The sequence below is a fragment of the Pteronotus mesoamericanus genome, unplaced genomic scaffold, assembly GCF_021234165.1.
Source record: "Pteronotus mesoamericanus isolate MK-2021 breed Mesoamerican mustached bat unplaced genomic scaffold, CSHL_Meso_final contig_2, whole genome shotgun sequence".
Classification (NCBI taxonomy): domain Eukaryota; kingdom Metazoa; phylum Chordata; class Mammalia; order Chiroptera; family Mormoopidae; genus Pteronotus; species Pteronotus mesoamericanus.
In genome coordinates, this window is record NW_026555084.1 from 28,699,699 (window position 1) to 28,720,551 (window position 20,853).

Here is a 20,853-nt window from a genome sequence, read left to right on the forward strand (position 1 = left end):
TTGTTTCTTCTTGTCATATAAATAACATGAGATAGGGTATACTGGCTCAGGATCCTGACCTTAACTTTTGTTCTCTCAGGATGCGCTGGGAGGGCTACCGCACGCCAGGCACGGGACCAGTCCCTTTCCCAGTGCTGCTGCAGCGACAGGCACAGTGGTGCGGAAGGCCTCGTCTCACCTCATGGGCACGAGCCCCAGCATTTCATCTCGTCGCTTTTCTTTTTTCTTCAGCTCTGATTCTGTTGACTTGAGTTTGTCTGGAGCCAGCCGCAGTTTAGACTGCAAATCACTGATGACTTCTTGTAATTCAGCTTCTGTCTGAAAAACTCTCTGACAGACGGGGCAGCAGGACTGGTTTTCATCTGTCAGCTGAGTAATGAATTGGGAGTAAACTGCTGTGGCTCCAGCCAGCACAGCTATTTTAAGAAAATAAATAAATTTCCAGTGAGGAGAAAATAAAATAGTTTTGTCAATATGATTACAACCTCTTCAGTAATATATGATTACTCTTCTTGCTTCATAAACACATTATTTAAAGAATTTTAATTCTCTGATATTTAAATATTCTTCCAAATTTTCAATTTCTTCTTTAAGCCTGTCTAAGTCACTTTCAAAATCCTGGCTACTGCAACACATTCAGATTTGTATAAATTATTTTCTGATAACACAAAAAGTATAACAAAATTTAGAGCTTATTATGTGCCAGAAACTGTTCTAAGAGTTATATATCTATATCTCATTTCCCCTCCCTAACTGCCAAGGTGATAGATAGTTAAGTCCTCAGATGATGAATTTGAAATATAGGAAGTTTTCAATAATTTGCACAAAGTCACACAGCAAGTTAAGTTCTAGAACCAGGACTAAAACTTGAGCCACTGGCACCACAACCAAATTTTTAAATCTCCCACCCTTAGTTACCTGCCAATGAAAATTCCTAAGTGTCACAGTGCATTGATAATATAAAGCAGGTGTGACGTACCTCGTTGTTTTGAAGATTTTTCAATGTCTTCTTTAAGCCTGTCTAAATCACTTTCAAAATCCTGGCTACCACAAACATCAAACAGCTTGTCTTCATAATTGGACAACTGCTCTTCCTTCCTTTTTAGCTCATTATTTATATGATTTTTATTTTGCTCAGCTGAAGCAAGTTCCTTGCTATAAAATAAGAATAAATACGTATGACAATTTTACAACATGAGAAATGAATTTGAAAAGTTTGAGTAGGTAGATATAAGACAAATTCTGCCAACAAATATTATAAGGTTTGCTGTGACTGAGTTCTTTTTTTTAATAGAAATCCTGGCATTAGTCACTTCCAAGTGACACTTGGAACTCTGAACTTTCTCTCTTGGACACGGAGAGGCACTTGCCATCAGTGATCATGGGCCTGCTCCCGGAAAAATGTGTAGTACAGGCAAAATTCTGCCTGTTTCTGGAGATTCATGGTCTTATCATTCAGGTCAAGAGCTCCAGCAGGGAGAATGTGCTTGCTGGATCTACTGGAGGAAGAGAAGGAAAAACACCCTCCTAATCCCTATGAACCCTTTCACAATTACTTCCCTTCCTTCCTGTAAACCTTTCCTTTGTCCCCTTCTTATTGTTGTCATATGCTAATGTCTTGATCACTCATTCCTTCTCATTCATCAAAGACTTTGTTCACTAGTACAATTTATCTCCAGTCCAACTCTTAAATTTCATCCTAGCCAACCTCAAAGTCCACATAGATGAGAATTTCATAATTTGCAAGTTGTAAAGCAAGTCATGTAATCAATTTAATACATCGTCTCAGCATATTTTACAAAATGAAACAGAATATAATACTTGTATATCAGAGTGGACTGTACATAGGTAGGACACTCTTTTGAGAAATTTTGTTTCAGATAAATGTATATGAGTGCATGCGCACTTCATCTTGATATTTTCCACTGTTTTCTACAGCAACTGCACCATTTTACATTCCCTCTAACAGTGCACATGGTTTCCAATTTCTCAACATTCTCACCAACACTTTGTTATTTTCTATTTATGATAGTAGCGATCCTAACTGGTGTGAAGTGATGTCATTTTGATTTGCATTTCCCTGATGACTACTGATGCTGAGTATCTTTTCACATGCTCATTGGCCATTTGTATATCTTGTTTGGAGAAACACCTATTTAAGTCATTTGCTCATTTAAAAATAAAATCCAGGTTTTTTCTTTTTTTATTGTTGAGTTGTAAGAGTTCTTTATATATTCTGGATATTAACCCTTTATCAGATACATGGTTTGCAAATATTTTCTCCCATTCCATAGGTTGCCTTTCCCTCTCTGTTCATTGTTTCTTTTGCTGTGTAGGAGTTTTTAAGTTTGATGCAGCCCTATTTGTCTATTTTGCTTTCATTGTGCTTTTGCTGTCATATCCCAGAAATGAGTGCCAATTTCAATATAATAAAGCTTTCCCCCCCTATGTTTCCTTCTAGGTATTTTATAGTCTCAGGTCTCACTTTTTATAATGAGGAATTTTAACATTTTAACATTTCATTTAATTCTACAAACTTTTAAGGAACAAGAAGTCCCCAAATCACTATCTGCTGCCATTTTACTTAATTTGTAAAATATAGGAGAACCAAAGTCAATTAACAAGACATACCATTTCATAACAATAAATGATTTTGGAACAGTTAAAAGTGAAAGCATGAAATAAGAGATTTCTATTACATTTCTATTACTTACTTCAATTTAGCAAGCCTGTCCCTGGTCTGATTAATTTCTTTTGATTTACTATGAAGCCAGTCTTCAAGCTGTTTTTTGTTAGGAAAATACCCTAACAATGAATTTAATTCATCACTGTGCCTAGATTTTATTTTTCTGATTTGTTCATCTTTGTCAGCCTACAAAAAAAATATATATATTTAAGAAATTAAGTCACTATTCCCACATTATATCAAGAACAAAATAAGTTTTAGATTGATTAAAGTTCTAGGGTTAAAACTATAAAAATGCAAGAACAAAATATATAATTTCTTTAAGTCTTAGAGTGCAGATGACCTTCCTAAACCATAAGAGTAACAAGTTTGGTAATATAAAAATTAAAACTTCTGTATGAAATATAAAAATTAACAATGTACACATGTACGTATGTATATACACTTCTGTATTATAAAGTCTATTTTATAGAGTATTAAGCTCATTTAGCCCCAATTATGAGTGTAATGTAAGCTATTTCAAATACCAGAAAGTATAATTAGAAAAAAAAGAAGGGTCATACTTTGTCTTTGGTCAGCATCTCCAGCTGGGTGCGTGTTGTTGTGTGGTGGTTTAGCTGCTCCATCTCCTGGTCCAGTTTCCGCAGGATTCTGTCTAGGTCTGCTTTCTCATTTTGAAGACTTATTACTTCTGTTTTTAGAGTTTCTACATTGTTGTTTTTCTCAGCCTTGCTTAGCTCGTGTTCCTTACCGATAATTCAAACAAATGCACAGGTTTATATAGTTTGCATTGAGACAATGACAAAGTGCATTAGAAGTCAGTTGACTCCAAATGGTTAAAATATTACTGTTTGCTTTTATCCAACAGGCAAAATACAACATAAGGAATAAAATTTTTAAGGAAAATCTTATAAAGTTACCTCACGATGTTATAATACTAGAGAATTAGTAAATAAATCTAGAAGCATCAAGGGTGGGGAGGCCGGAACAGAATGAGAATTAGTGAAAAATTAAGAGAAATGTGTCTTAGTGTTAATATATAGTTCCACAACTCTTTAGTCAATACTTACGTATGTATCAAGCATCCGTGCAACTCACTACATTGCCTGGCATGTAGAAAGTATAAAGACAGTGTTATGCTGTCCCTGACCAATGCCTTCCTGTTACAAGACAACATTGTGAGGAAAAGCTAAACTGACAAAACGTATACTATAGATGTTAAGTTAGGGAGCAAAAAGGAGTATTTATTTTAATTATCAAACAGGATCTGAGAGGGGGCTCTGCCAAGCTTTAGGATGCTTACTTTAGTGGTGAAGACATGAAAGAAGAGAACAGATTAGAAACAAGGAAGAAAATTTAGAAATTCATGGACAAAATAGGTGGGCTAAGAACATTTCTACCACAGAAAAAGTAATAACATGGCAAAAATCTTATAAAATATGCAGTGTATGGACCCTAGAGGGAAAAAAATTCTTTTTTTTTTTTTTTTAACTTAAGTGATTCTTAACCATCGTACTCAAAAGAATAACCTAGTTTTGTTTTGAATGCACATTTCCACACTCCACTCTTAAAAGAATTTGATTTGGAAGGTCTGAAGTAAGGTCTAAACGTAAGTATTTTTTTAAAAGCTTCTTAGGTGATTCTAACTTTTAATCCACTGGCTTCCAGAACCAAAGAGCTGAGTGATTAAGATATTCAGATGAATTTATTTTACATGAGATTGTTAGAGCAGATTGATTATGATGCCATAATCTTAGAATTAACAACAGATAAAATACTTCAAAATGCAAGATTCTAAATGTATTACTCCTTAAAACATTATGACTTACAGCTTTTTTGAGCTCCTGGTCCAGTTCAAGAATCCTGTCTGAAGACCCTTCCAACTGCTGCAATTCGCACTTCACATTTTTCAGCTCATTCTGCTTCTTACTGAGGATTTCTGATTTTAGCTCAATTATTCTTCCCAGTCCAATTTTCTTATCCCTTATCTCATCTATCTGTTTCTGTTTCAGAGTTTCTTTTTCTGCAAAGTCATTCTAAATACATATAAGAATGAGTATTAACAATTTTTTCATTAAACAATTCATTAAGCAGAAGTTTCTTCACTGTAAAAGGAACACATGCATACTAGGGAAAACATGAAAAAGCATCATCCAGAGATAATCATTATTAATCCTGAGCAAGCTTTTTCTTTACCAGTAGTTTTAAAAGAAATTGTATTTAAAACCAAAAAATGTAGGCTTGCATTGCCTTTGTATTTTTAGCCTTATATACATTAAAAAGTTTGCTACCATGAAGGTTTCTTCTACCTTTTAGTTGATTCTATCCTAACACTAATCCAAAAATATGACAAAAAAAGGCCTGTCCAAAGATTAAAACAATTCAACCAAAGAAGCTGACACAAACAAAAGAAAATAACAATATTTACCATCAGTTGGCTGGCAGTTTCTTCTTCCTTTTCTTGTCTCTCTCTCACAAGTTTGTGAAAATTTTTAATCTGTCTTTCATTGAATGGTCCACGCTCAAAGCCATCCAATTCTAACTGTGTTGCCAAAGATTGAATTAATGAATCTCTAGAGCGAATATTTTCTTGATGGCGATCCGCTTGTAGCTGTAGACGACCTTAAAAATCATAATTCTCTTTTTAGCTGATATTGTACAAATTGAGACAATTGTACCTTCATATGCAGTTGTAAAAAAAATCTCTTACATTCTTTGCCCAGTTTCCCCAAATGATAACTACGACACTGTAATATAAGAAGAAATACATATTTGGTTTTTGCCCTGGTTCCTGGCACAGAGCTCCTAACATTCTTAAGAATTTGAGTGACAGAGGTGCAAGGAGTGTCTTTTGTTATTCATTTTAAGTCCCTCTCAACCACACCTGAGTTTATTCTAATGAGGTGTCTCCTGGAGGATGGGGACTGGTTATCAAAGGAACCAACTATGGTATTAGAGAGTAGGAATTTTCCATACCCTCCTCCCCAGTTCTGGGCAGAAGCTGAAGATTCAGTTCAACCACCAATGGCCAATAATATAATCAATAATGTTTACACAATGAAACTTCCATAAAAACTCTAAAGAATGAGGTTCAGAGAGCTTGCAGATTGGTGAACACATGGAGGTGCAGGACGAGGGCCACACCCCCTTTCCCAATGCATCTCTTTCATTGGGCTGTTTCTGAGCTGTATTCCCTATAATAAACTGGAAATAGTGAGTGTTTCCCTGAGTGCTATGAGCTGTTGTAGCAAACTACTGAACCTCAGTAAAGGGTTGTAGGGAACACTGACTTAAAGCCTCTTGGTCAGAAGTACAGATGACAGACAACCTGGACCTTACAATTGGCATCGGAAGCAGGAGGCAGTCTCGTGGACTGAGCCCTTAATCTGTGGGGACTGTGCTAATTCTGGACAGCTGGTGTCAGAACCGAATTAAATTATAGGACTCCCAGTTGGCAAGAATTGGAGACTTGCTTGGTGTGAAGAAATGCACACACCTGATGTCAGAGTTATTATTAGTAGAAAAATGTTTTCTTTCAGCAACATTTTGCAAAACTATAAAGTAAGTCCTCACTTAAAGTCGTGGATAGATTCTATAACTTTAAGTGAAATGACATATAATGAAGTCAGATTTACCATCGACTACTTTATATAGACAAGAGTTAAACTTCTACGTATCTCAAAAACATTATAACAAAAGTTATTGGAGGACCTGCTGAAGTGTATCAGCTAGGATACAGACACTGATACAATCCATCAATCTTATTCAGATTTCCCCAGTTTCACTTGTACACATTTGTATTGCATGTGTGCACATTAAGTTCTATATAATTGTATCACCTGGGTGTGCTGGCTCATATCTCTACCACAACAGTCAAGATACCAAACAGTTCCAATACCACAAGAATCCTTCTTGTTGCTTTTATAATCATAACCACACTAACCTTTTTCCTGCCCCCCCTCCTACTCAGTAACCCTAACAACTACTAATCTGTCCCTCATTTCTTCCTTTTTATTCTCATCCGAGAACATTTTCACTGGTTTTTTAGAGGAGAGAAATGTCAATGCGAGAGAAGCATCGATTGTCGCCTTATGTGCACCCAGACTGGGGATCTGCACCCAGACCAGGGATGAACCCACAACCTAGATATATGTCTTGACCGGGAATCAAACCCATAACCACTTGGGTTATGGGATGACGTTCCAACCACTGAGCCACACTGGCCAGGGCAAATCTGTCCCTCATATCTAAAATTTTGGTATTTCAAAAATGTTATATAAATGGAAACATACTGTATATGCTATTTTGAGACTCACTGTTTTCACTCAGCATAATTCCCTGGAGATTCATCATTCATGATGAAAATGCATAATTTTATAATAAGATCAAGTAAACACTTTGTCCTACCCTGTTCAACAAGTAGTTCTGATTTTTCTTGATTGAGGAGTCTTGATTCTTTATTTAATTTTTCCAGTTCACGCTGACAGTCTACCAATCTCCTTTCTTTCTCCCTTACTGTTCTCTGGTGATTGTGATATAAATCATTTAGTTGCTCATCAGTCCCTTGAAAAACCTACACAGAACCAAAATAAAAGAGCTTTAATAAATAAGTGTAAGAAGACAGCACTCTGAGGTGCAAAATACAAACCAAAGTTTATTCAATATCCTCCTTTTAACATATACATGGAAGACAAACCTCACGATGTGTAGGTTTCTTTTAAAGTAAGTGGCAAAAGGGATTTAAAATGAGGTTCACCATAATAATCCCAGAATTTTGAAGTAGAACCAAATTGAACCACCACAAACCTTTTCCATTTTCTGTTCCAGTTCACTATTATCTTTCTCCATTTGCTTCTTTCGGCTTTCCAAGGCTTTAATTTCATTGTCAAGTTTCATTATTTTAGAGAGATTCTGTTCAATTTCTTTTAGGCGATTCTGAAAATAAACCAACATTCTACATAAATAAAATTCTCTATACACTACAGATGGATGAAGAGAAGTAAGGTGTGCTGGGACCGGGCACTTGGTGAAAGTGATCTCCCTGAACACTAACACTGCTGTAAAGGAGGCACAGAGGCATGACGCGCTTGCCCAGTTCCTCACAGCTAGTAAGGAAAAGCAGGCATTGAACTCCACATCTAACTCCAAAGCCCATGCCTTGCCTTCGACACCTCCCACAAGGCATCGTTAATTGGGTACTTAGAGCCACATTATGTAAAGTACCCCATGTTAAAATTCAATCTTCAAAAGGCTATTTATTTAAAAAAATCAGATCAACCGAGTGAGCCAGAGACTCATGGTGAGTCAGTCACCAGTGCATTCTGAGCCCGTGGGCAAATTTATGCGGAAGACTATGCATCTGTTTTATCTCAAAGTCTGCTCAAACACACAGGGCTTTGAACAAATGAAACAGGACAAATAACTTCAGTGGCCTGCTTCTGGGGTGGCTGGTTGCCTCTTCTCCTAGGAATGTATGTGAACTGGCTCAGAATATTCTCTCCTTGGATTATGCTGGGGATAGTCTTCCCTGCTTGCCACTACATTTCCAAGGCTGACCAATTCCTTTTTGAAGACATTTGTAGAACCTAATTTTTAAATTAACACATTACTAGAGTGCTTATATATTAACTGTAAGCTTTCAAAGCTACACCAAAATGCACCCCCAACTTTAATATCATTTAATAAAACTATATTAAGACCATCTCTTGTGATTTGTATATTAATGAATAGCATGTAATCACCATAAAAATAGGAACTTTGTTTACTAATACATCACCTGCAGTTATAATAGGTGTTCAGTGTGTTAGCTAAATAAAATGAATGAGAAGGTTTTCAAAAAGTAATTTTACAATTACAGGTATAGCTATCACTGATTGAATGCCTACCAAACTGCAGACATTGTACTAGATGCTACTATACATTTTCTTTTAATTCTTAAGAGAAGATATGTTCTAAATAGGAGACTTGGGGGACTTGTATAAAGCTACATACTTAAAAGACAAGACTGGGGAGGCACAATCATATAATGGTTATGACTGTAGGTTCTGTGTGCAGGAACAATTGGACATGTGTATGCAAAAAACCTCAACCTTACCTCACAGCATATAAAAACAATTAACCTGAAATGAAGCATTTATGTAAGTGTAAAAACTCAAACTACAAAATTTCAAGAAGAAAACACAGAGGAAAATCTTTGTGACCTTCAGTTAGGCAAACAGTCCCTAGATAGAAAACAAAAAGCACAAACTACAAAAGAAAAAGTTGATAAACTGAATTTCATCAAAACTAAAAACTCTTGCCCTTTGAAAGGCAGTTAATAAAATATTTGCAAAATACATATCTGATAAGGGCTTGTATCCAGAATATGAGGACTGTTCAGAAGGTATCCAGTCACGTGATATGAAAAATAGACATTTATTCAAGAAGATACAAGAAACCGTATTAGGACAATTGTACATAGGACAATTGACTCTTCAGTCCCCTTCAAAGTGGACTGACCGTGGGACCTCACACAGTTCTCCCAATCACCACTGGCTGCTCTGTCCTATTTTCCTGAATCTCATGAATAGTCTGAAATCTCTCCCCTTTCAAAGGTGATTTTAGTTTTGGGAAAAGCCAGGAGGTGCAGGGTGCCAAATCTGTGCTGTAGAGGGGTTGAGTCACCTGGCTGATTTGATGTTTGAGCAAAAAACTCTGCATAAGATGTGGATGCATGAGTGGGTGCATTGTTGTGATGAAGCTACCAGTCACCAATTGCCCATAACTGCGGTCTTCTGAATCATCAGAATAGCTTCCGCGGAGGGATGTTCAAGCTTAATGCAAAATTTGATGCAGATTTGTTGCTCTACTCACGCAGTCATTTTGAGTGGCATCTACCACGCCCTGACTAGTACAGCAAAGTGGTCATTGTTCACCCATGAGCATTCCAGTCCACTCTCCTTGGCCACTAGGTTTCATCAATGTCATGCAAACTCTTCTCATTATATTAAAAATGGCTAGACTTTTTCTGGACAGACCTTGTATATGAAGAACTCTTTTAATATTCAACTCATAAGGCCAAAAAAAATGAAAATAGGCAAAAGAATTGAATATACTTTACCAAAGACAATATTCAGATGGCAAATAAACACATAAAAAGGATGCTCAACAAATTAAAACTACAATGGAAAAAAAGGACTCAGAGGTACAATCACTTATCTAATAATGGCTAAAGTAAAAAAGAGTAACAATACTAAGTGTTGACAAGGATGCAGAGCAACTGCAATCGTAAGCACTGTTGGTAAGACAAGGAAATGTTATGGCAACTTTCAAAAAGCGGCAGCTTTTAAGGTTAAACATATACTTAGCGTACAATCTAGCAACCCCATTCCTAGGGAGTTACCCAAGAAAGAAATATACTCCAAAGACATGTACACAAAAGTTTATAGCAGTTTGATTTGTAATAGCTAAACTTTGGAAACAACCTAACATCCATCAACCAGGGAACAAATGGTCATACTGTAATATACCCATATAGTGGAATAACCTCAGCAATGGAAAAGAGTAACTACCCATATGTGCAACAACAGAGGTTAATTAAAAAGCACCATGCTAAGAAGCCAGAAACAAAAGGCTACATAACACATGATTCCATTTGTGTGACATTTTGGAAAAGGCAATACTATAACAACAGAACACAAACCAGTGGTTATTACCAAGGGCTGTACGGGGAGGGAAGAGACTGACTACAAAAAGACTTGAAAGAACCTTTCTGGGTGATTTTTTTCTACATCTTGATTGTAGTGGTAGTTATGCTACTATATGCATTTGCCCAAATTCACTGAACTATACACTTTTAAAAGGGTAGGTTTTATTATACATAAGTTATACTTCAATCAATTTGACTTTAAAAAGTATGGGCTTCGGAATTAGAGAGGCCTCGACTCAAATCCTGGTTTTACCACTTTTCCAATGTGAACACCTGTGCCTCAATTTTCTTGCCTAAAAACCTTATAGGGTTAATGTGGAGCTTACATAATACATTTCAAAGCACTTGGATCAGGGCTTTACACCGATTTACAGTTTGGCCCTCAATGACTGGAACCATTCACATCACTTGTGAAAAAAATTCTGTGTTTAGTCTAATAAAGAGATTCTTCAAAGCACTGAATACAAGCATGTCTCCTTTTATTGTATTTGCTTTGTTGCACTTCACAGAAGTTGCATTTTTAACAAATTGAATTGGAAAGATTTTCCACCAGTAAAAAGATTACAATTCACTTTATTGCAGTGGTCTGGAACCAAACCTGCACTACCCCCAAGGGGTGCCTGTATTAACTCCCCAGCTGTGGTACTCTACTTCTCAGAAACTTCTTGTCTTCTATCGGTGTGTTCACTGCCTCTTGGTGGCATTAACATTATCTGGGTTTGGATCTTTTGTGACATCCCTCGCTGCTTCAGTTTTTAAATCCAGCCAGTCACCAGATCCTGTGGATTCCTTTTTTGACATCTGTGTTTTGGTTCTATTGCCAAAGCACCCAACTTAATAAAAGGAGCTAAGACAAATTTATAAACAAAAAATACAGCAGAATGTTTGAAGGTAGGCATTACTGTGAAATGATACAAACAAATGGGGTAGTGGGACCATGAACTTATGTTTGAAAAAATAAGCAAGAATGGAGGGTGTTTTTGAACTTAGAAAACTAATTTCTCAAGCAGTTTTCACTGAAGGCAAAAAAGGAAAACAGAACTAAATTGGCCAAGGTCAGAAGATGGGTGGAATGGGAAAAAAGTAGTTTATGTGAGAGTTTCTAAAGACCCAAGAAATCTATAAAAATGGCAAAGCATGAATTACAGTGCAATAGTGAAATGAAGTTGTCCCTGGATGGCCGCTGGGAAAGTGACTTGACCCAAACTTTATGTTGAGCTCTATGTAGGGAAGGATTCTCATATATCAGTGATAAAAAAGGACTTTGGAAATTATCCACTTAAATATCTACTGACCTGCCTACTATGTGCCAGCTACTGGACTAGGCTCTGAAAATACAGAGAATAAGATTAAACTCTTGGAGAACTAGTTGAATTCAATAAATTTACAAACACCTCAATGTTTGCAACAGCCTTAGAATCCTGGCACCATTCAATAAAAACCAGGCATTATCACAGCCTTATCTAGACATAATTCCTATACAAACGTTCCTTTTCAGCTATGTAAATTCCCTTCATATAGTGTTCAAGGACAGCCTGCATTTTACTGTCCCTATGTCTCTATTTACCTACCCATTTAGGGTTAAAAAAACCACACCCCAAATTCAGTCCCATAAAATATTCTCTGGCCAGCTCACAGCCCTTACAGCTCTGGTCTTTATCTGACTTAATGTGTGCTTATCATGTTTCCAACCAGGCTGCTCCTGAAGAAAATGTGTTCCAATATCTTGGTAATTATCACAGTACCTACACACAATTATGAAGACATCTTATCCTAAGATATAGCATATTTTGTTATTCTTTTGTCTACTGAACTGATTTCTACACCCATAGGTCTTCCTAATCTGACCATAATTCTTCCCTCACTCCTTTTACCCTGACTTACTTAACCCAGGGTCTTCCTTCCACAATCTTGTTTTGATAAACTTATGTGTGAATATATACACATATATATGAATATAGGCACATACGTTCTCTCTCTCTCTCTCTCTAAATATATATACGAAGAAAGTGCTGTTGGTGGGATGTATCTGGGAGGTCAAAGACAAGAAGTGGGAAGAACAACTCTTTGAATTAATATTCTGTAATTTTTTCCATTGAGAGTATACATTAGTTTTAAAGAAAAAAAATGCAAAATAAGTACAAACATACATAAAATTCCTTCCAAACTCTTGATTTAGTTTTCCCCATTCTTAAAGGCCCTGCTCAGCCATGTTTCCCCTCTAAAGGCCTGTGACAGATTTGTATTCAAGACCATCACTTTTTTAAAAACAGAACAATTGAGATACAGCTCACAGATCATACAATTCATCCTTTTAAAGTGTGAAATTCAACATTTTTAAACATATTCACAGCGCAGTATAATCATCACCATAATCTAATCTTAGGACATTTTCAATTTCCAAATAGAAACCCTATACCCATTAGCAGTCACTATTCATTCCCCTCTACCTCCCATCATAGGAAATAGCTAATCTATTTTCTGTCTCTATAGATTTGCCAATTCTGGACATTTTAAATAAATGGAATTATATAATATGTGGTCTTTTGTGATTGGCTTCTTTCACTTAGCATGTTTTTGACATTTTTGCATGTTGTAGTATGTATCAGAACTCCATTCCTTTCTATGGCTAAATAATAATCCAGTATATGGATATGCTACATTTTATTGATCAGTTATAAATGGACATTTGTGTTGTTTTCATTTTTTGGCTATTATGAATAATGCTGCTATGGACATTCCTAAAAAAGTTTTGTGAAGATGTATGTTTCAGTTTATTTTGGGTATAAAATAATTCAGAGTAAAATTGGTGGGTCATATGGTGACTCTAGCTCTAACATTTTGAGGGACTTGCTAAACTATTTTCCAAAGTGGCTGCACCGTTTACCATGTCCACCAGCAGGTATTAAAGTTCCAATTTCTCCACAGCCTCACCAACACTTAGTATTTCTTTTCTTGATTTATACTCATTCCAGTGGGTGTGAAGTAGCATCTCATGGTGGTTTTGATTTGCATTTTCCTGATGAATAATGTTGTCAAGCATCTTCATATGCTCACTGGACACCTACTTTGAAGAACTAACTATTCAGATTACTTCAAATTGTTATTCATATTTTATTGAGTTATATATGTATTTTAAAGTATATTTTATTAATTGTTGTTACAGTAGTCCCAATTTTTTCCCTTTGCCCTCCTCCACCAAGTACCTCCCCCTTCCCTCCAACAATCTCCCCCGCCCCCTTAGTTCATGTCCATGGGTCGTGCATGTAAGTTCTTCGACTTCTCCATTTCCTATACTATTCTTAACATGCCCCTGTCTATTTTGTGCCTACCAATTATGCTTCTTAATCCCTGTCCCTTTTCCCCCATTCTCTCCCTTCCCCCTCTCAGCTGATAACCCTCCAAATGATCTCCGTAGCTAGGATTCTGTTCCTGTTCTGGTTGTTTGCTTAGTTGGTTTTTGTTTCTTAGATTCAGTTGTTGATAGTTGTGAGTTTGTTGCCTTTTTAATGTTCATGGTTTTGATCCTCTTCTTCACAAGTAAGTCCCTTTAACGTTTCATGCAATAATGGCTTGGTGATGATGAACTCCTTTAGCTTTACGCAGTCCGGGAAGCACTTTAATCGTCCTTCCATTCTAAACGACAGCTTTGCTGGATCGAGTAATCTAGGTTGTAGGTGCCTGCTTTAGATCACCTTGAATATTTCTTGCCACCCCTTCTTGCCTGCAGAGTTTCTTTTGAGAAATCAGCTGACAGTCTTATGGGAGCTCCTTTGTAGGTAACCCTCTGCTTTTCTCTTGCTGCTTTAAAAATTCTCTCTTTATCTTTATTTAACCTTTGGCATTTTATTATGATGTGTCTTGGTGTGGCCCTCTTTGGATCCAACCTGCCTGGGGCTCTCTGTGCTTCCTGGACTTGTATGTCTATTTCCTTCGCCAAATTAGGGAAGTTTTCTTTCATTATTTTTATAAATAAGTTTTCAATTTCTTGCTCTTCCTCTTACCCTTCTGGCATCTCTATGATTCAGATGTCGGCACATTTGGAGACATCCCAGAGTCATCTTACACTCTCCTCATGCTTTTTGAATTCTTGTTGCTTCATTCTGTTCCGGTCGAATGTTTATTTCTTCCTTGTGTTCCAAATCAGTCTGAATCCCGGCTTCCTTCCCTTCACTCATGGTCCCCTGTAGATTTTTATTTATTTCACTTAGTGTAACTTTCATTTCTTCCTTTATGTTGTTGCTGTACTCAATGAGTTCTCTGAGCTCATCATCAGTGTTTTGAACTCGGCATCTGATAGGTTGGCTGTCTCCATTTTGTTTAGCTCTTTTTCTGGGGTTTTGGTCTGTTCTTTCATTTGGGCCATATTTCTTTGTCTCCTCAATTTGGCAGTCTCCCTGTGTTTGTTTCTGTGTATTGCGTAGAGCTGCTTTGATTCGCTGTCTCGACAGTTGGGCTTATTGTAGAAAAGGCACCTGTAAATTCTGTGGGGCAGAGCCATAGGTAATTGCCAGGGTGGGGCAACCCGCTTCACTGCTTTGTGGCTCTGTGTTGGGGGTGGGCTCGTAGAAGGGACTGTGCTGCTGCCTGGTTCCTAGAGGTTTGCCCAGTACTCGCCCTGTTTCCAGGCACTTCACTCACTCCCTGTATGTGGCTGGTTCCCCTCCAGCTGTTGCTCTGGTGTTGAATCCCAGAGTGGGTGGGTGTGTGGACGTTCTAAGTCTGTGTGGGCTCTTTAAGCTGAGTCTCCTGAAAATCCAGCATTTTCTTCCTCCATCCCAAACCCTTCTGGTTTATACAGCAAGAAGTTATGGGGATTTATCTTCCCAGTGCTGGAATCCTGGGCTGTGCATTCTGGCCTGGGGCTGGGATTGCTTGCTCCCAAAGTATCCCTACCAATTTTTATCCACACACGAGGGGGACTGCCTGTGACTGTTCTGCTGCTCCCGCCACTGCAGCCTCTCAGCACCTCACTGCATTTCCTTGCCTCTCTGCCTGTCCCTGTGTCTCTGTCCCCCCCACCCATCTGGATGAACGTGGCTTCTGTAAATCTTTGGTTGTTGTACTTCCATACAGTTTGATTTCCTGACAGTTCTGGGTGTTACTTGTTTTGCGATTTAGTTGTAACTCTTTTTATGGTTACGAGAGGAGACGGAGTGTGTCTACCTATGCTTCCATCCTGACCGGAAGTCTGTTACTTTTCTGTTCCAGATACAAGTCCTTTATCAGATACATGGCTTGCAAATATTTTCTTCCATTTTGTGGGTTGTCTTTTTACTTTATTGATGGTATAGTTTGCAGAACAGAAGCCTTTTATTTTGATGAAGTCCAATTTATCTATTTTTTCCTCATGCTGCAGTCACTATCTTTTAGCTGCTAGAGAAACTATGTTCCAAACTGTATCGTTCATGAGGCGCTTCAATTTACTTCTTTGTAATCTATTTTGAAAAAAAGAGTTTCCTACACTGGCTGGTGTGGCTCAGTGGTCTGAGTGCTGGCCTGCAAAGCAAGGGGTCACTTGTTCAATTCCCAGTCAGGGCACATGCCTGGGTTGTGGGCCAGGTCCCCAGCAGGAGGTGTGCGAGAAGCAACCACACATTGATGTTTCTCTCCTGCTCTTTCTCCCTCTCTTCCCCTCTTAAAATACATAAAATCTTAAAAAAAAAAAAAAAAAAGTTTCCTTATTTCCCCAACTAGACTTTAGGTTCTTGAGTTTAAACCGCACACAACTAGCAATAAATTCAACATGACAGTAGGGTCCAGCCTTTTCTTTCAACATAACAAATGTTTTGCTTTGGCTGTGATTGCCACGGTGCTGAGAGAGACACACTTTTGTATCTGGTCTTTAATCCAGGTCATGTCTGATTTAGGCCTTTTTTCAATTTTTGTTGGTCTCCTTGCCTTCAATGAAGCATATCCTTTCATAGTTTTTGTCACTTTTCTTTTACTCTTTAAGATTTTAGCTGTGGTAAGATGGGACATGTCTGACTGGCAAGCAATAACCACCACTGATTTTCCACCTCTGTAGTCCTTAATTACTTTTAATTACATTTCCAGGTCAATCACTCAGTGTGGCCTCCTATTGGCAATGTTAGCAGTGGATTGTGGACACTTAGGGGCCACAATGAACAAAATAACATGAGATTTAATCAAGCACAAGAGAAAATGATGAAATCAAGAGACACAATAAACAAGAGATGTATGAGGTTACTGCTGGCGTTATGAGGCATACTGTTTAACAGCATTTTTTTAAATAGTCTAAAATAATGATAAAAGTACAGTGTAGTAAATACATAAAACTGTAAGAGTCATTTATCACCATTATCAAGTACTATGTATTGTACATAACTGTATGTGCTATACTCTTCTACAACTGGCAGTGCAGGTTTATTTACACCAGCATTACCACAAACCCATGAGTATTGCACTGTGTTATGACAGCAGGACAACTACAAAGTCACTAGTTGATAGGAATTTTTCAACTCTATCATAAGCTTATGGGGCCACTGTTGTATATATGGCTCATTGTTAATCAAAACACCATTATGTGGTGCATGAATGTATATCAACATGTTATGCATCAATTCTAACGTATGTGCAATTTTAAGAACATCTACAAATTATAAAAATTCCCTAGAAAGACTGGTCAGTTACAGAAAAATCTCCTGAAGAATACAAACTCTACAATGGGGGTCTTTACACTAATAATGACCAATTAGGGATCTACATTACTATCATAGTATATTGGCACAAATTTGTTTACTCTCAAATCCGAGATCTTCGGGCAATTTTAAGACTAATCATCTAATATAGACCTAAGACATTAAATCATAACATTACATAGTCTCTGACAATTTTTTTTCAAGAAATATATATATCTTATTCAAATTCATAAAAATACAAAGTGCTTTAGGGATGAGTGCCACCATGGTAAAAGGTGACTTTCTCCATAGCATACAAGGAATCAGATTACCTTCAATGGATCAAGTTCATTCTCATAGGATCTGACAATTTCCTTTGAAGATGTTAACTGGGCTTCCTTATTACTAATCTGATCACGAATCTCACAAGCTTCTTCTTTATTTTGCTTCAGATATTTTAGTTCTGTTTGACATTCTCTTACTTTCTGACCTTGTGTCTGGCGTACCTGTCGGAGTGTTTCCAAGGCTTTAATGTACCTTTGAAGACATTAAATAAAAAATAAATTTCTGGCAAAGGAAATGATATTATAGTCCTACAATGGAATATTATATGGTCATTAAAAGAGGTTTTAATAACTTAGAAAATGCTTATGACATAATGGTAAGTTAAAAAGTTATATATATATACTGTCAACCAGGTAGTAAATAAACATGCACAGTAAAAAACTGAAAGGAAATATGCCCACTGGTTGCCACTGAGTAAGAAGTAATACTGACTTTTTGCTTTTAAAATTTTATCTGTTTAAAAACAGAAATATCCAAATTGCAACCATGGCTCAGTAACTTAATGGGCTACAGAGTCTAATTAAAGGTTACAAACCTTGTTGCTGAGAAAATTTCATCAAATTTTTGCTTCAAAGCCTTTCCTTCACTTAAAGGCCAATTAGAGTCTTCTTGATGACAGAAAATAACATTATTTAGCACAGACTTGGAAACCCCAAGAGAACTTATCATCTCTCGGTCAATTTCTGCACACTTAGAGCTGAGACTGACCTTTTCACCATGCCTATAAAAAATGAAATTAAGAATTTATGTAAAATAGCCTTCTGGTCAAGATGGAGGCATAGGTAGACACTCAGCCTCCTCGCACAATTGCAGGAAGAATCACAATTAACCTCAAAACAAAAAAACACCCAGAACTGCCTGAAAATCAAACTGTATGGAAGTACAACAACCAAAGATTTGCAGAAGCCACGTTCATCCAGATGGGTGGGGGGGACAGAGACACAGGGACAGGCAGAGAGGCAAGGAAATGCAGTGAGGTGCTGAGAGGCTGCAGTGGCGGGAGCAGCAGAACAGTCACAGGCAGTCCCCCTCGTGTGTGGATAAAAATTGGTAGGGATACTTTGGGAGCAAGCAATCCCAGCCCCAGGCCAGAATGCACAGCCCAGGATTCCAGCACTGGGAAGATAAATCCCCATAACTTCTTGCTGTATAAACCAGAAGGGTTTGGGATGGAGGAAGAAAATGCTGGATTTTCAGGAGACTCAGCTTAAAGAGCCCACACAGACTTAGAACGTCCACACACCCACCCACTCTGGGATTCAACACCAGAGCAACAGCTGGAGGGGAGCCAGCCACATACAGGGAGTGAGTGAAGTGCCTGGAAACAGGGCGAGTACTGGGCAAACCTCTAGGAACCAGGCAGCAGCACAGTCCCTTCTACGAGCCCACCCCCAACACAGAGCCACAAAGCAGTGAAGCGGGTTGCCCCACCCTGGCAATTACCTATGGCTCTGCCCCACAGAATTTACAGGTGCCTTTTCTACAATAAGCCCAACTGTCGAGACAGCGAATCAAAGCAGCTCTACGCAATACACAGAAACAAACACAGGGAGACTGCCAAATTGAGGAGACAAAGAAATATGGCCCAAATGAAAGAACAGACCAAAACCCCAGAAAAAGAGCTAAACAAAATGGAGACAGCCAACCTATCAGATGCCGAGTTCAAAACACTGATGATGAGCTCAGAGAACTCATTGAGTACAGCAACAACATAAAGGAAGAAATGAAAGTTACACTAAGTGAAATAAATAAAAATCTACAGGGGACCATGAGTGAAGGGAAGGAAGCCGGGATTCAGACTGATTTGGAACACAAGGAAGAAATAAACATTCGACCGGAACAGAATGAAGCAACAAGAATTCAAAAAGCATGAGGAGAGTATAAGATGACTCTGGGATGTCTCCAAATGTGCCGACATCTGAATCATAGAGATGCCAGAAGGGTAAGAGGAAGAGCAAGAAATTGAAAACTTATTTATAAAAATAATGAAAGAAAACTTCCCTAATTTGGCGAAGGAAATAGACATACAAGTCCAGGAAGCACAGAGAGCCCCAGGCAGGTTGGATCCAAAGAGGGCCACACCAAGACACATCATAATAAAATGCCAAAGGTTAAATAAAGATAAAGAGAGAATTTTTAAAGCAGCAAGAGAAAAGCAGAGGGTTACCTACAAAGGAGCTCCCATAAGACTGTCAGCTGATTTCTCAAAAGAAACTCTGCAGGCAAGAAGGGGTGGCAAGAAATATTCAAGGTGATCTAAAGCAGGCACCTACAACCTAGATTACTCGATCCAGCAAAGCTGTCGTTTAGAATGGAAGGACGATTAAAGTGCTTCCCGGACTGCGTAAAGCTAAAGGAGTTCATCATCACCAAGACATTATTGCATGAAACGTTAAAGGGACTTACTTGTGAAGAAGAGGATCAAAACCATGAACATTAAAAAGGCAACAAACTCACAACTATCAACAACTGAATCTAAGAAACAAAAACAAACTAAGCAAACAACCAGAACAGGAACAGAATCATAGCTACGGAGATCATTCGGAGGGTTATCAGCTGAGAGGGGGAAGGGAGAGAATGGGGGAAAAGGTACAGGGATTAAGAAGCATAATTGGTAGGCACAAAATAGACAGGGGCATGTTAAGAATAGTATAGGAAATGGAGAAGTCGAAGAACTTACATGCACGACCCATGGACATGAACTAAGGGGGCGGGGGAGATTGTTGGAGGGAAGGGGGAGGTACTTGGTGGAGGAGGGCAAAGGGAAAAAATTGGGACTACTGTAATAACATCAATAAAGTGCACCTAAGAAAAAAAAGAACTTATGTATACTAACCTCCAGTTGTACCTATTCTATTGCTTAATCTATCCTTCATGCTGTATTTGTACAAAGTCCCCTTATTAATCCCTCGTTACAATCGCTTCCTCATGCTATAAAGGATTCTGAAACAATTCAGCAGTTCACAGATAGAAAAGAACATAAAACTGCGGTGCAGAAAAAAATAAAAGAATTTTTTTTCTTACATATTTGGATTTTTAAATATAATCATTTAAAAATTTATAGATAATACATAGAGAAAAATAAACTATCTTCCATCCCTACAATTTAAAAATAAGGAAAATAAGAGACTTAGAATAAAACAAAACATGATGATCCACAGAAGACAGGCATAGAAAGGTACCTTAAAGAAGAATACCTAAAGACTGTGTAGTTCAGATAAAGAGTTGTTGTTCATTAACAGACACATGGTAAAAGTAGAGTAAAGGCAAACTAACCTAACCTAACCTAACCTGTTTAGATGGCTAAACAGTAGCCATCTAAGCAAATGCAGGGAGGGTTCTCAATCAGTAGACCTCAAGTTCTGGGCTCACACTAACAAAACAATCCAATAGGGAAAACTGCCTCACAGTCTTTTAAATGAGTTCCCTACATCAGTATATCCATAGACAGGAACTTGTCTGTCCTTGGATTCCAAGAGATCTCTTAGTATCTT

The 20,853-nt window shown here is 37.7% G+C and overlaps 1 protein-coding gene across 1 annotated transcript in view; it reads right to left on the minus strand.

The window, feature by feature from the left end:
- RAD50 (RAD50 double strand break repair protein) overlaps positions 1-20,853 on the minus strand; it is a 70,727-nt gene that overhangs the window by 33,899 nt on the left and 15,975 nt on the right. Inside the window, exons 4-13 of the mRNA XM_054568492.1 lie at positions 17,895-18,080; positions 17,347-17,551; positions 7,493-7,621; positions 7,094-7,259; positions 5,115-5,308; positions 4,516-4,722; positions 3,250-3,432; positions 2,715-2,872; positions 980-1,155; positions 179-416 (exon numbers count right to left, since the gene is read on the minus strand). Coding sequence (XP_054424467.1) covers positions 179-416; positions 980-1,155; positions 2,715-2,872; positions 3,250-3,432; positions 4,516-4,722; positions 5,115-5,308; positions 7,094-7,259; positions 7,493-7,621; positions 17,347-17,551; positions 17,895-18,080 — 1,842 coding nt within the window. The remainder of the gene's footprint in view (positions 1-178; positions 417-979; positions 1,156-2,714; positions 2,873-3,249; positions 3,433-4,515; positions 4,723-5,114; positions 5,309-7,093; positions 7,260-7,492; positions 7,622-17,346; positions 17,552-17,894; positions 18,081-20,853) is intronic.